This window comes from Phoenix dactylifera, chromosome 5 (assembly GCF_051530095.1).
Source record: "Phoenix dactylifera cultivar Ajwa chromosome 5, Ajwa_hap1_PhDact_Kaust_v1.1, whole genome shotgun sequence".
Taxonomy (NCBI): domain Eukaryota; kingdom Viridiplantae; phylum Streptophyta; class Magnoliopsida; order Arecales; family Arecaceae; genus Phoenix; species Phoenix dactylifera.
The window spans coordinates 25,762,814-25,778,622 of NC_143194.1; the positions used below are offsets into that span (position 1 = coordinate 25,762,814).

Sequence of the window (15,809 nt, forward strand, 5' to 3'; positions counted from 1 at the left end):
TCGTCAAGGAAGAGGATCTTAGGGCTTGCCGAACTCCGGTGAAAACTCTAGGACTCTTTCTATAAAAGGGCCTCTCCTCTTTTTTCTAAGCATTGCTCTAAATATTCGGCGAAATTCCTTGAGTTCTTGCTTGGATTTCATTGAACGTTCTCAGCAAATCATCGTCCCAGAAATTAAGGTATGGGCTTCTAAACCTTCTTCTCTCTTCTCCATAGTTTTAAGGTTGCCATTGCCTGCCAATTTTGAGCAGTTGATGGTCAGATCTTGAAAACAAGGTTCCCCTATTTTTTTTCTTTTTGTCCGGCCAGTTACGTTGCCGAGGGTTGTGACCGTTGCTATCGTCGGGGTCATTGTTGCTGCTATTGCCATTTACTTTTTTTTTTTGAAGGGGGGTTGGCTGGCTATGACTCTTTGTCTGTCTCCCTCTTATCTCTCTTGCTCTCTCTCCAATGTTTCTCTCTCTTTATCACTCTTTCTCTCTTTTGATATTTTAGGACTAGTAGAGGGTCTAGATATCTAGGTAAACTCAGGTTGACCAAGTGGACCCTAGGAGAGGGTCTCAGGTAAGCAATGATAAAATTTAATACCGTTCCTTCTATAATTGTATACCATTGATCATGATTGTTGTGGTCGCTCTAATGATTAGGCCTAATTTTGTAGTGGGACAACATCTCGGCAAGAAGGTGTTAAGCTGACCACTTTACCTTCGAGTTCGTAGATCGAGGGGAGGATCAGTGTACCCAGTGTTTGAGTCTATCATCAATAGAGGCAAGACGTCCTGTACACAATTTCCTATATTGATCATATGTTCTTGTAACATGTGTCAATGATTTGGGATTTGCACTGTTTGCTATATGATTGTTGATTTATTTTTGACATGGTTATATAAATATATATATTTATTTAGGTTGTTCGACTATTCACTATAAATTTGTTTAGTTGGTTTAATTGGTTAATTGTGGAGCCATTGGATATTTGTTTATCTTAGGCCTTGCATGATTTCTTGGACATCACTCCCGTGCTCATGCGGTCATATCATTTGACCGACCTTAAGTGAGGGGTTCGGGGCGTGACATGATCCAAGCGTTTGCTTTGTCACTAGTAATTGAGTAATTAATGTTACAGGGATATGGAATTGCACTGCCTCGAGTTACATCTATTTCATTTGCAATTTCTATCAATTTTTTCAATTTTTCTTATTTTCCACTTGGATCCCAGGTCTGGTTATTGCATTATTGTTGGTTTTTGAATGAAGCGGCAGGTCCAGTTGCATTCAGAAACCAGAATGAACGAAGAATCTGAAAAATGCCAATCACCTTGCAAATAGCAATATGCGTGGTCCGGCTATTCTTCACCCAAAATATGCATCGATCCAGAAAAGTCTTTTTAACATTTTGAAACGATTCTTTACCCAAAATATGCGTCTCCAGAAAACATTTTGAAATGATCGAATGGCCAGCATCCAAATTTTGAGGATGTAGAAGAACATTTGCACGCAACCTTTAGGCTTCGTTCGGTTGTAGGATTATGAAATTCAGTCAAAATATAACAACTTTGGAGCCAAAAATAGAATAGAACAAACCTACGTATCTCACATACACCAGCACGATGGAGTAATTCATCTAGATCACAAGAGAAAAAAAGAAAGTAAACCTAAAATGTATATGTTGTTAATGTCTTTCTTGCCTCAACTTAACTTGTGTTACAAATAAAATCCGAAACGTAGGGGGCAATTCTGCCCACCCCCCTGGGTCCATTGCCTTCCCTGCATTTGCCATTGCCGACAATGTTCCATGATGGAGCCGTGCTCGTTGCATGGTGTATGGTGGAGCCGTCCTCGATGCGTTATTTAGTCTCTGTTATATCTCCCAAAAATTGATTCCCTTAGCCTATACTGCTCTGCGTGGTTGTATATGTGTGTGGTTCTGTTCTGTGAGGCACAGTGGTCACTGTACGTAAATAAAGCCGCCACCTTTCATAAATTTTCTCTCTTTACAGAAAAAGAAACACATGCAAGGCTGTGTGTTTCAGAGAAAACATTAATATTTTGACGCTATCTTTTGAACTCTTGGCATATACGCTCGTGCATGCACGCGCTTATGTGGTCATGTACGTAGGGATGACCGCGCGGGGTGGTGCGTTTGGCCAACCAATCTCTCGTTTATACCTTCCGTGACATCAACGCGCTCAAGCGATCTGCACCGAGCTCATAAACATTCATGCCATTCTGGCCTGCACTTTTACATCGCAGTAACCCCCACGCGAATGACCCATTGTACTCAATTCTCACCCACAGCATCCATGTGACACCAACTGGAAAGAGGACTACTCTAAAATCCCAACCCGATGCTACGAGATTCAAACCCATGAGTACCTCTGAAGGAGGCTAGACTCTAGAGTATACCCTGCTCATTGTAATTAAGTAAGCTTTGATGGTGGTGGTGGAATAAGCAATGTTAGTGAAAGTTAAAAGGCTAGACAATATATGCACCAATTTATTCGACAGCAAGCTAGATAGTCTTCGAATTGTGTCATTGATGTTGAACTTAAAATGAAGTAGAGAAGATTAGCAACTTTTGAAGCTTATGTGTTTGGTGCCTTGCACTCATAAAGGTTGAATTTTGGCCTCCTCGACAATGATGCAGAGCTTAGATGCCAAACCGTTCCTGGCCAACTCATGATGGATGTCAAAGCTGATATCTTTAAGTAACCGAGACTTGAATCTAAAGGGCACCGGCTATGGATTTTATTGAAGTAGATGAGACTGATTGGACTCCAAATGAAGATTTTTAACTTGCAAGAATTATTCCGAGAAGAGTACAGCAGACCAAACCTTGACTTATTCTATCAGACCAAGTAAATGGGCTCAATTGAACAGGTCTATTTTGGGCAAAAGAAGATTTTAGAGATTTTAGCATGATGCCTCATAGTTGTTGTGATGGATTTATTCTACAAGGCTTTAGGTAGCACGTTTAAAAAAAATTGCAGGGAAATCATGGGCTGCAGAGATGAATTATTACTTCTGGGGGAAATATCAAGCAAGCTATAAGTTCTTAAATTTGGAAGAAAAATTGTGATTGTATGCCATCATTTTTCATTTTATAATATTAGCATGCAGCTCATAGAACTACATATTGATCTAGTGTGTGTGTATATATATAATGATTAAGATCTGGATCCAAGCAGATTATGTGCGAGGACCCACGCAAGCGTGTGCTTAGTTTCATATTGGTTATTTGTAGAGAAGATCTTGAATATTTATATAGGATTAAGAAATCTAAAAAAATATTTTCCGACTGTCCATTTTGGATGAGGCCCTGAGTTGTTATGAATTGTATTAGAGCGGAGCTGACCTATAGCCCATGTAGACTAGGAGATACTGTAACATTGGCTCATTGAGGCCCACTACGGGCTCCTTTATTTTGATAGTGACTCCTTGAATTTTGGGGTTGTTATATTATACCACTTTTATTTTGATAGTTCCTGTTTGAATAAATTTTGGGTACTTATACTTTATTTTGATAGAGGCTGCCTGAGGTTTGGGGCAGTTACATTATGCGACTTTTATTTTGATAGCGGCTGCTTGAGTACTTTCTAATGCAGTACTTTTTCAATTGAAAGCACTCTTCAGACATAATATAATAATTTCTTTTTTTCAGTGGTTTCCGGTGAGGTATGGACATGGGAGATCAAATAAAATAAGGGTGTACGTCAAGCAGCAGAAAAAAAGAGATCGGGTGACGGAAGCCGCAGTAGTATATTACCACCTAAATTGTAACATAATAATATGGCAATTATTATGTACCACGCAAGGATGATGTGACTTGATAAGACATCCCCAAACCAAGCAAATAGTGATGCATAAGCTCTATCAATAATATGCCGTCAATATACTTCGGGATCATACTTAATTGCGAGTCAAATTTCAAAACCCATCAGAAGGTAGGCTGTTGCGGTCAGTGGTAGCAAGAAAATAAAAATCCGCAAAACTCCTTCCTTCCAAACCAACTGAAGCTATTGGGGCAGCAAAAGCAGGAGAGAAAGATATACCTTACGTGTATCTAAAAGTCAAAAGCCTTCACGAGTTACACAGCCTCTTGCTTTCTCAGGGGGCCAAAGCATATAAAACAAGCTACCATAAATTTGGGACATGGACCCTCGGCCACACAACAAACCAAGCAATCCCATGGCCCCAAAACCACAGAACAGAGAGAAAAAAAAATAGAGCAACAGTAGGCAACCAGGAGCCGAGAGGGGAAAGCCCAGAACAGTCCACAGACATTTCCAAGGAACCGATCGAGCAAGCGTGAAAGCAGGGGGACCCTGCCCTCCCTGTCCCCCAATCCCTCAGCACTCTTCATGATCGCCCTATCCACAATCCCTTCCATCACCCTCCCTCCACACAAGCCCATAACGCTCCCCTCCCCCCACAACACTTCAAACAAGAGTGAATAGCAAATCAAAAGCTAAAGAAAAAGGAAAAAGAGAAAAGGCTCCCCAAAAGTATATCCTATCATTACAAACAAACAAACCCCCCCTTGCCCCCTCTCCCTCCTCATTATTTCAAACCAATCCACTTTCTTCATGGAGAACAGGTAACTGTTGATCCCCTCCTCATGCTCTTAACCCCACAGCTGCATGACAGATAACCAAACACGCAGGTAGCCGCCGGTACGTTCAGAATCGGACTAATTCTCACTCCGTTGCTGCATGATCGTCGCGTACCCGAATAGTAATAAGTTCTTGCACTCGAATCCGTCGAGACCTTACGGAATAATAACGACGACGATGAATTGATACTGCTGTCATCCTTGCAGCTGCCGCGAGTGCTGTTGTTTTGGTTGGTCTTGTTATGGTGCTTGTCGGGCCTGCTACGGACTGATGGTGGGTTTATGGTCGGCGAAGAGCCAGTGGACTTGCTGCGGAGTAACGTGAAGGGACAGACGAGACCTCGTCGGCTGCCGCCGCCGCAGTTCAGGCTGCTGCTCCTGCGGAACCGCCAGAATGATTTCTGCGAGGAAGAGGGGGATCTTTTGACGTTGTCGTCGTCGTCTTCGGAGCTGGCCATGATCTCGCGGAGGCTGCCGTGCTTCTTGGGTAAGGGAATTGTTGGCGGTGGGTGCGGGGGAGGACCGGGCGACGGCGGGAGTCGGGTGGAGGGGTTCTTGATGGGGAGGGGGAGGAGCTTGCCGTCGGAGAAGAGCTCGTCGGCGAGGGAGGGGTCGTCGGTGGAGATGCCGACGCTGAGGCTGAAGTCGAAGTCCTCGGCGGTGGGGTCTAGGGGAAGGGAGGAGTCGAGACGGCTGGTTTCGGTGGTGGTGGTGGAGGAGGGGGAGAGGTCGGACTGAGAGAGGTCGTGGGAGAAGGAGATTCTTGGGCTCGCCAAGGCTGTCAATCCCCGGTTCTCCGAGCACACTTCCATGGTCTCTCACACACACAGAGAGAGGACTTGTAGGTGAGAAGAAGGTCGTGGGGGGAGGAAGAAGGGATCAAGAGGAGGTTGGTTGGAAGAAGAGGGGCCGGGTGGGAGATGGGGTAGGGAACGAATCGGGGAGGTTAACGGCTAGAAGGAGGTCACGAGAAATACGGGGTGAGGCGGGGGAATAAATAAGCGGGGCCGTCGCCGTCTCTACTCACCGATGGAGAGGTTAATTGGCGTGGCTTTAGAAAATATTATTTAATATTAAAATAAATATGATTTTCTTATATATATAATACTATATATTATATATTGTATATTGTATATTGTATATTATATATTATATATGTATATTATTACTGTTGAAAAAAAAAAAGAGTTGTATGAAAATTTTATCTCAATCTATTTTGGTGAGGATGTACAACTGCTTACAATGATAATAGATACAATGATGGAAATATAATAATAGATTCCAATAATATATTGCTTATAATGGTAATAGATACAAGAATGAAAATATACAATAATACATTCCAATAATATGCTTTAGGAATCCTACATGATCTTGAAGATTTTACAAATATCCTAAGAATATATGTTGTTGTAATCTCTTAATGGAAAATACAACAATAGATTCAAGAATTACATTTAAGAAATGGTTTGGAAATTCCTTGGATTTTCTTTAGTGATCTTTTGAATATGTGGCTGCATGATCTTGGAGATTTCTTGAAGATTTATGTGATAAACAATTGGGCTAATACCCCTTAAGCGAATGGGGCATAGGCGGCACATGAAGCTTGGACTTGAGAGTGGAATCGATGAGATAACTTTTATATGTAGTTGATTGTGAGCTATCCGTTCCCAAACAAAATAAAAATCACTTTCAATTTATTTAGTACGGGCATGAAAAATAGGATTACTTGTCAAATAAATTGCACTTAGGTTATCACACCATAGTATGGAAAGATCGAGAGAAAAAAAATGCACCCAACTCATATAATAACTGTGGAATATGTATATATAAGCTCAGCAGCAACATTACCCAATCTTAATATTCAAACTCTATGTTAAAGCAGGCCATAGTTTGCTGCTTCTTTGAGCTCCATGAAATAAGATTAGAGTCGGTAATAGATACAAGGATGGAAATGGGAATCCTACATGATCTTGAGGATTCTACGAATATTCTAAGACTATGTTGCGGTAATCATGTAATGGAAAATACAATAAAAGATTTCAAGAATTACGTTCCAGGAATATACTTTGGTAATTACTTGATTTTTCTTTGGTGATATTTTGAATATTTGGTTGCATGATTTTGGAGATTTCTTGAAGATTTATATGATAAACCATTGGGCTAATACCTCTCAAGCGAATGGGGCATAGGATGCATATGAAGCTTGGACCTAAGAGTGGAAAATCGCTGATAGAAGAGACCTTTGATTAGTATATCAACGATCTACTCTTAGAATGAGATAACTTTTATATGTAGTTGATTGTGAGCTATCCGTTCGCAAACAAAATAAAAATTAATTTCAATTTATTTGGTACGAGCATAAAAAATAGGATTAGTTGTCAAATAAATTGCACTTAGGTTATCACACCAAAGTATGGGAAGAGAGGAAAGAAATGCACCTAACTCATACAATAACTATTAAATTTGTATAAGCTCGGCCGTAGCATTAGCCAATCTTAATATTTAGACTCTATGATAGAGCAGGCCATAATCTGCTACTTCTTTAAGCTCCATGAAATAAGATTAGAGTCGAGGAATATAGTATAGCCGCTCATAGATCGTCGATCATCAGGGTCTCAGGGCTGATTCGCATCCAAATAGGTACGTAAGGCAATCTTAGATAATTTTTGTAGTTTGCAGCCATAATGAATAGAGTACTTTAAGTATTGTGCAATTCATTTAATAGTCTTTTAGTGTTCATTAGTTGGCTTCTGCATGAATTGACATACATAATTTACAACATAGACAATATCAGACCGAGTGAGAGGTATTGAAGGGCCCTAATTATACTACGATAATGAGTCGGGTCTGGTTACAGATCACTTGCATGTAGTGAGAGCTTGGAACCATATAGCACTAGAGTACTAACAGGCTTGGAGGCATCCATATGAGTCTTCTTGAGAAGATCAAAAATATACGTAGACTATGTAAGGCGTCCATATGAGTCTTCTTGAGAAGATCAAAAATATACGTAGACTATGTAAGGCGTCCATATGAGTCTTCTTGAGAAGATCAAAAATATACGTAGACTATGTAAGAACAAAGCCATCTTACAAAGTGGGCCTCAATACCTAGAAAATAATGCAGTGGGCTAGATCCTTTATAGCAAACTCATGAGTGAGAGAAGAGAGCAAGTCATCAAGCTTGGCATTTGGACTACTTGTTAGAATAATAACATCAACATATGCAAGAAGAAGAAGAGTATAGGTGTCTATGGCTTGATAAAGAGAGACATAGAGATCGAGAAAAGCCCAAATCATAAAGATAAGAACTAGGGCATTGAAACCAAGCTTGTGAATCTTGTTTAAGAGCCCATATAGAGAGTGTCGGAGATGACAAGCATAATGTGGATGATCTAGGTCAAAAAATCTAGGAGGCTATTTTATGAAGACTTTTTCATCAAGGTATTCATGAAGGAAAGCATTTTTGATATCCAACTGATGGATGGGCCATCCTCTGCATTATGTAGATAAATGTCTCCAGATGTCGTATGCTACTTGGCTTGATTAGAAGGTGCAGGCAAAGTTTGAGCAACATCCAAGTCAAGAGCAATAATCGATGGGCTAGGCCATTAACCAGATGGACCAACTGTATGGTTGTCCTGAATGAAAGAGAAACTGCAAAAATTGCCGTTAGAATTATGATTTCTAGCATCTTGGAATTGGGTTGAGGAGGATGGAGACAACCGATTAGGTGTCGAGATGAAAGTGGATGGGGATTGAGATGGTGGAAAAGATGGACAATTTGGTAGAGTTGGATTAGATAAATGAAACATGGGACACATAAGATCAATTTTCCCAAGGAAAGTACCATGAGAATTTAGAAAAATCATCAAGAAAATAAATCTAATATTCATAGCCAAAATGAAATAGAATTGAAAATGAACCCCAAATATCTGTACGAGCAAACTCAAGTGGTTTAGCAGCAATATTAGAAAAGGAATAATAAGGGAGTTGATGATGTTTATTCACTAAACATGAATTACATAATGCACGATGAGAAGGAACAAACAGAATAGATGCTAAAGATAAAATTGTATTGACTATAGAAAAAAATTTGCATGCTCAAGACATCGATGCCACGAAGTGTTGGTTGATGGAGTAGATGCCATGAACGCTGCCGAAGACAAGCTAGGGGCATCCTTACTCAAAAAGTTAGTAGAGGCTAACTTTAAAAGGTTCATGGAGCAAGGTTTTGCTAGTTCCTGGTCCTTGACAAGGAAATTAATGAGATAAGTGGAATTCAAAAAAGTTTATTATCTCGAGTGAAGCGGGAGACAGATAACAAGTTTTTTGAAATAGTCAGTACATGCAAGATATTTTGTAAATACAAAGGTCGATGCAAAGTGGAAAAGTGAGGAAGAATTAGAGTGGGTAATTGGCAAACTTGGTCTTGACCCCCATAATTAGATTGAAGAGAAAGATTAGTGAGAAGAGCAGTAATATAATGTGTGAAATTGGTGTCGGGAATATACATTTAGTCACCAATACCAAATGAATGAGGTCTTATCATGCTGAAATGCGTGATTAAATCGCTGACGATATGCACCTGCTGTATGGTCATTTTTATTGGAAAGTTGATATCGTATCCGCCTTTAATTGTTCCTACGATTAGTATGATAAGAGAAATTAAATTGAGTTGCATTATTTGCAGTTTCTAGGTTGCCAAGCATGCTTCTTGTGTCTATGGCATGCCATGAAGTTCTGTGAATGCTGGTTAATTTCCTTTCTGAGTATTGAGAGCTGCCACGCACGAGTCATATTCAGGACCAAGGCCATTGGTCACATACTTGTACTGATCACCCTGGAAAATAGGTCGTCCAATTGCAGCAAGCGAGTTGATCAAACCTTTGGCGTCTTGAATATATTTGGAGATTGAACGACACCCCTTGCATATGGTTTGAAGTTGCAGATGAAGAGTCTGGGATCAAGTATTATTATAGACAGCAAACAGTTGCTTCAAGATTATCCAAGCTTCTCGTGTTGAATCAATACCCACTAGATGACTAACCACATGATCGACAACTGAGTTCATGATCCAGCCCAAGGCACGCTCGTCTCTGATGATCCAGGTGTGATATTTAGGGTTGGGGTTGGCCATGGAGGTGCCATCCTTCTCAATAGTGACGGTGGTGACTGGTGGACATTGATAGGAGCTATCGACATAACTAAACAGATCCAGGGCTCCCGGATATAGAATAAAATGTGTTTTCCATACAAAATAATTGGGCCCTTCCAACCTAACGCCAATAGAGGGAAGATTGGAGGAAGAAGAGCTATTCTGCTGAGAGAAAATGGGTGAAAGGATTGCCATGGAGATTGACAAGGAGAGCAGAAGCAAAGGAAAGACGATGACTGGAGAGAGAACACTGAACAACCGTAGAAGAGAGGCCTAGGGAAAGGGATGGAAGCTAGGTGGAAGATAGCTTTGATGGACGGAAATCAAAGGAGCTCTGATACCATGAAGAAAAGAAAATTGGAGTTGCGAGGAAATTCTCTCTCTCAACCTATTTTGATGAGAAAGTCTACGTATTCTTGTATAATGTTTCTGTACAACTACTTACAATGGTAGTAGATGCTAGAATAGAAATGCACAACAATAAATCCCAAGATTATGCTCTGGAAATCTTATATGATCTTAAAGATTCTACAAATATTAATCCAAGATATGCCGCAATAATCCCTTAATGAAAAATCTACAATAATATATAGATTTGGTAATTTCTTGAATATTCTTTAGTAATCTTTTGAATATTTAGCTACATTATCATGGAGATTTCTTGAAGATTTATACAGTCAACAACTGGGCTAATAACTATGATAATTGTAGGAAATATGGGAAAAAAATAGTTGCACTCTAAATTGGTGCAGAGATGAGCGTAGCATGGCTATTAATGTATGGGCCTGGTTTATTTAAGTTTTTTTTTCATTTTTAAGTATTACTAAAGGCATCGCAAATTATTTATTAAAAAACAATGATGCGCTCTTCTAAGTTTTTTTTCATTTTTAAAAAACAATGATGAGATAATTATGCAAGTCAAACATGTGATGTTTGTGCGATTTCTTAACTATTACACAATTTATTACCATATAATTGTATTTGCCGGCAAGTGGCTGTTTAGATTTGGCTTATCTACAAATCAAGTCAGAAAATGTTGTTTTAATGCATGTAATTATCTGATTGAATGAGTCTTGAACAAGTCATTTAGCAAGACAATGCTGAAAGATGGCTCCGTCCAGTTGCAGCCAAATGTATTGAGGTATGGTTATATTGAAGTGGGGTGTATCCATGGATCCCTTTATAACCAGGAAACGCAACATATCAGTTCCCGTCCTCTTTAACTTTTCTAATTAGAAGATTAGGTATGAATAAGATCATGGTGAGATAACCATTTATAATTTAGTCGAGTGCTCCCACGCGGCAGTTCAAAATGTGAACATCTAGATGGATAATGACCTCTAGAATTTGTGGAGTTCAATATGTTATTGCTGCGTTGGGTGGATTTATAGGCATGATTGGAAAGAATTTTTCTGGAAAACGGAGTTGGTATTGTTTATTATAGTCGTGGAACGTAACGTCACAGCTTCCTTTGGAGGGGTGTTCTTTACGAGATGATTAGGTGGTGTTTAGTTTACTTTATCTTATCAGGATGCAAAAAAGAACAAATATTTTACAAACTTGGATGTAGATATTATCGAGGTTTTAATTAAGTGGAGCTCATGAGAAGAAAATAGTTAATCTAAAGTTGTAAACTCTCTCCTAGTCTTGTTTATAACTTGTTTCATGTCAAATTCTCGTACTTCTGAAGGCTCGTGAAATGTGATAATTTCTTTTTTGTCTCTCTTTTCTTGGCAGAAACTGTAACTATGTGTATGCCTGTAAAAACTAATTTTTAACTTTAAAATGCTTCAATTCCTCGACAAAGAAGCATGGGAGAATATTGGAAAGACATAGAAGAGATGCTAAGCGAAGATCACTGTAACATGTCACAACAAGTTAATACTAACTTGATTCTAGAGGCGTTCTTCATTAAAAGTTTATCTTGAAACATGGCATGAGGGGATCGGTGAGTGATGTATAAGGGTTGGTTGAATGCTACGTTGCCAAGCTAGTATTAGACGCATTTATCACCATTCTGGAGCACTTTCCTTTACGCGTGCTTATAGAAGGCAGGGGCGGCCCAATACATTTGGGGGCCTTAGGCGAACTCATTAGAAGAGGCCTTTTTTATTATTATTTAAAATAATAAATTTTTTTAATAAGTATAAAAATATTTTAAAATTAGTAAACTAGCTTAGAAGCTAACAGAGGACAATCATCTAACTTGACAGTCTTGACTAAATAAAAAACAATAGAAATGTCTCACCGATCACCACTGCCTGGGAGAGTGGGAGGCTGGGATCAGTGGGAATGTGGGATGCTCATGGAGGACCGACTACCGAGGACGGTGGACCGGAGTGGCGGAGCCGAGCTGCCGAGGAGGCCGAAGCGGCGGAGCCCGGAAGTCGGAGGAGCCGAGGACGGCGAGGAGAGCTGGAGAGGACTCCTCTCAGAGGAGATCCGGCCGGCAGCTCACCACTCGCCGGATCTTCCATCGGCCGGAGGCTCCGGGGGAGCCGAGGACAGTGACGTCGGCCAGGAGAGGAGATCCGGAGCTCGGAGGTTGGAGGACGGGGGAGCCGAGGATGGCGACGTCGGCCAGGAGAGGAGATCCGGCCAGCGGTCCAAGAGCAGGAGAGGAGATCCGGCCGGCGGCTCGCCACTCGCCGGGTTCTGCCTTCTTGGAGCTGAGGAGGAGGACCGAGTCACCGAGGGGCGAGGACGGTGGAGATATGGAGCCTCGGAGGTCGGAGGCTCGGAGTCGGACTGTCGGAGGAGCCGAGGACGGCGTCGGCGAGGAAAGATGGAGTGGTGCTAGCGTGCTGCAGTGGAGCCTGGAGGACTTCAGAGCACTGAGAACCGAGCTTCTGAGTCTGCCGAGTCTGCCGAGAACCAGAGAACGGGGGATTGGGATTTGGGAGAAGGTTGAACCAATAAAAAAGAAAGCACCGGCGGCAGAGAACTGAGAAGGGGGGAGAGAAGGGGGGAGAAAAATTCCGTTGCTTGTCATTTGTCAACTGCCGTAGTCGTTGCCCAGCCAGCCTGTCGTCGGGGAGACGCCGAAGGACGAAGGGGATGCACTGTAGCGGCGTAGCCCGGTACTGGTAGCCATCGCCCACTGCCCAGCTAGGACTAGCTAGCTTTCGGAAAGGCTGAAACTGAAAGCTATGATGCCTATCAGGCTATCAGCCTATGCAGTAAATAAAAAAAAAAAGTGCGGTGGGATGGGGGCCTTCCCCGGGTCGGGGGCCTTAGGCGACTGAGGCGGTCGCCTAAGGCCAAGAGTTTGGGCGTCAAAAAGAAGTCCTCCTGATGTTCTTTGTTGCCAAGCCAAGGTGTCTGTTTCTCATGTTTTCTTAAGATGCCCTTTTTAGAAAGGCTTGGGAATTCTTTACGTTAAAGATTGAGTGGAAAGTAGAGCTGCTACTTTGAGTTCATCCCTGGACAAATGGAGAGCCAAAAAGTGAAGAAAAGGTGGAGGGCAGGCTGGAATATACTAGCAATTGTGGTCAAGTGGAAGTTATAGAAATAGAGGAATGCTAATACATCTAGAACTTTTTTTTGGGATCCATAATTTTCTAGTCTTCTTCATCTTCTTCTTCTTCTTCCTTTCCGTGTCTAATTTTATGATCAATGAAATTAAGATAGGTTTCACATCATTTTCTGAAAAGAAAAAGAGGTTGGATGTGCAATCTATCAGAGTTTGCAAATACCTTTTGACTCGTCTTGTTATCGGTGAAAAATACTTATGGTCACAAAATATATAAGAGATTTTATTTTGATGGCTGTTGCCCTTAGAAGTTCTCGCCCAATTTATTTAGGGGCCATTTTGAGAACCAAGAATTAGACTTGAAACCTTTTTGAAGGAGATAGTATGTATGAGGCTTTTCTCTGCTTAGTTGGCTGTTAGTTTCAGAATCTTTCTTTCTTAGGATGAAAGGAACCGCATACCTACAGATAAAGGTTGAAAGCTCGAAATTGCTCACCAAATTCTCAGATCATCTACTTTCCAGATTTCTTAGACCAACGTTTTAGTTTGATCATAGCTAGAGACCGCCTGCAAAAGCAATCAAGTCTATTATTAACATCATGCTGCTATTCCCCACTTGTTTAGGGGTTAGCTAGGCGTCTGTTTGGGCCCAAAAGCTAGTGTGTTTCAGTCAAATTTTCGCGATCAATCAATACAATATTTGAATTACAATCGAAGCATGTAGATAACTAGAGCCAATATATGCTAGCTAGTACATTTTCAACTTTGGCAAAGACATCATATTCCCACTCAAACTACATGTAAACTATCTAGTCTTTCCACAAGTATGTTTCTGGTCTTCTAGGCTTATGAAATTTATTATTGAGGGCCTCCTGCAAGAATATCCAGATCTAGAAGCAAAGGTTTTATTGAAGACTACCTTTGATTCTTATCTTAAACCGGCGATTAAATAAACATAGGACACCTAGCACTGGTGATCATCCACCAAAGATTTTAACTAGGGAGCTGTAGTCAATACTCTTGAAGCTGCCGAGGAGCAACAAGAAGTAGGAGGTAGCTGCTCAACTTTTCAAATGGCTGCTTCACTTCAGCCAAACCAGTGGCTGGGGTTTCTTTTTTGCTAGTATGCTCGGCTGATCGGGCAACTGGCTAAGAAAATTTTGGTTCCAACTCAAGATTTAATCGGTGGACGCTATAATTGAAGATCATGTCGGTCCAAGTAAAAAATAAAACTAGGAATTCCTTGGTTGTGCAACAATTGTCTCTATTGGGTCACAAATAATTAAATAAGCTAAAACAAGATTTCATTTTCAGCACATAATATCTCCTATGAGACTTGGACCTGATCCTGCCCACACTCCTGTTTTTAGCCTGGCTTTCAACCAATCTAACTCTTGAAAAAAAAAAAGAAGCAATTTACTTGGCAAAATTGGCAAGATGTAGTAGAATTTGTAGATCACTATATTGAGATCCAGACTATTGGCCATACTTAGACGACAAGTCGCTGTAGCTTGGTTTTGGACATGATGAAAATGGCCTAATGAACATGACATATATAGATCATAGATGGAGGACTCTAACAGTAGAGATGGAAGAAATTACAAAGGACCCTACAGTGGGCCCATGATCTTCAATTTGATTCCTAACCAACATTAGAAATCTAGCTAATGCGACATGTTTCATTCAAATAGTTTCTGTGTACGATGCTCGTACCAAAAGTGCTTTTCTAGGTTCGTCATGTTCTCCACCTACCAAGACCTTGAAATTTTTTTAAAGCATCCCTTTCCTTCAGTCCATTCTATTATGTTTTTATCCGGCAAGTTGCAAGTGCTAAAGGCGCCGGCTAGCCCAGCATATCCCTCGCGTTCAGTTTACTCTTAGGTCTTGCGAAGTTCTCAAACATAACAAAAGAAAAAAAAAATGCCACCTGCTATATTCAATTTATCCGGGGTGGGTCAGTTTCTGTACGAATCTGCACTCTTGTCTCCGAGTTGTGTCGTATGAACATTCCCTTGCAAACAACTTGACATGTATTATATTCCATAACTGTTAAATAGCTATTTCGTTCTACTTCTAAGATCTATAAATAAGTACAGTTTGACAAACTTCTTGTAATAATATAACCCAACATTGATATAACCCAACATTTGATAATTAACACAAATCGTTGTCATAGCCCAAATTAAAGCTGTTACCGGTTGTGCTCATTATCATATGCGTAGAAGATTATGGTAGTCTGAGAATAGGAATATCTCGACTGCTCGTTGAGAAGAACAGACGTTATGGAATCAGAGAGATTAGACGACTATGGTAGGTGCTGTGATCCTCTCACGATTTGGTGATTGGCCAACGCAAACGAAAGCAAGGCAGGCCGCTGCACCGGTGGGCACCGCCGCATCATGTCACCTCCACGCCGAGGCGCGTGGCTACAGGGTAGCCTCTCAACCCCACTTAGTTCTCTCTCTTCATGCCCCCTGCTCACCCTACACTAAATACAAAGGTCGACCATCCTAGCCATGCTATGCACATCTTGGAACTCCTCCATCAAACACCAACATATAATAATC

General features: G+C 40.9%; 1 protein-coding gene across 1 annotated transcript; it reads right to left on the reverse strand.

The window, feature by feature from the left end:
* Positions 1-4,034: 4,034 nt before the first annotated feature.
* Positions 4,035-5,591, reverse strand: LOC103712923 (uncharacterized). The gene has a single exon (XM_017844239.5). It carries the CDS (start codon positions 5,420-5,422, stop codon positions 4,583-4,585), a length of 840 nt encoding a protein of 279 aa, XP_017699728.1. The 5' UTR covers positions 5,423-5,591; the 3' UTR covers positions 4,035-4,582.
* Between the last annotated feature and the right edge of the window lie 10,218 nt (positions 5,592-15,809).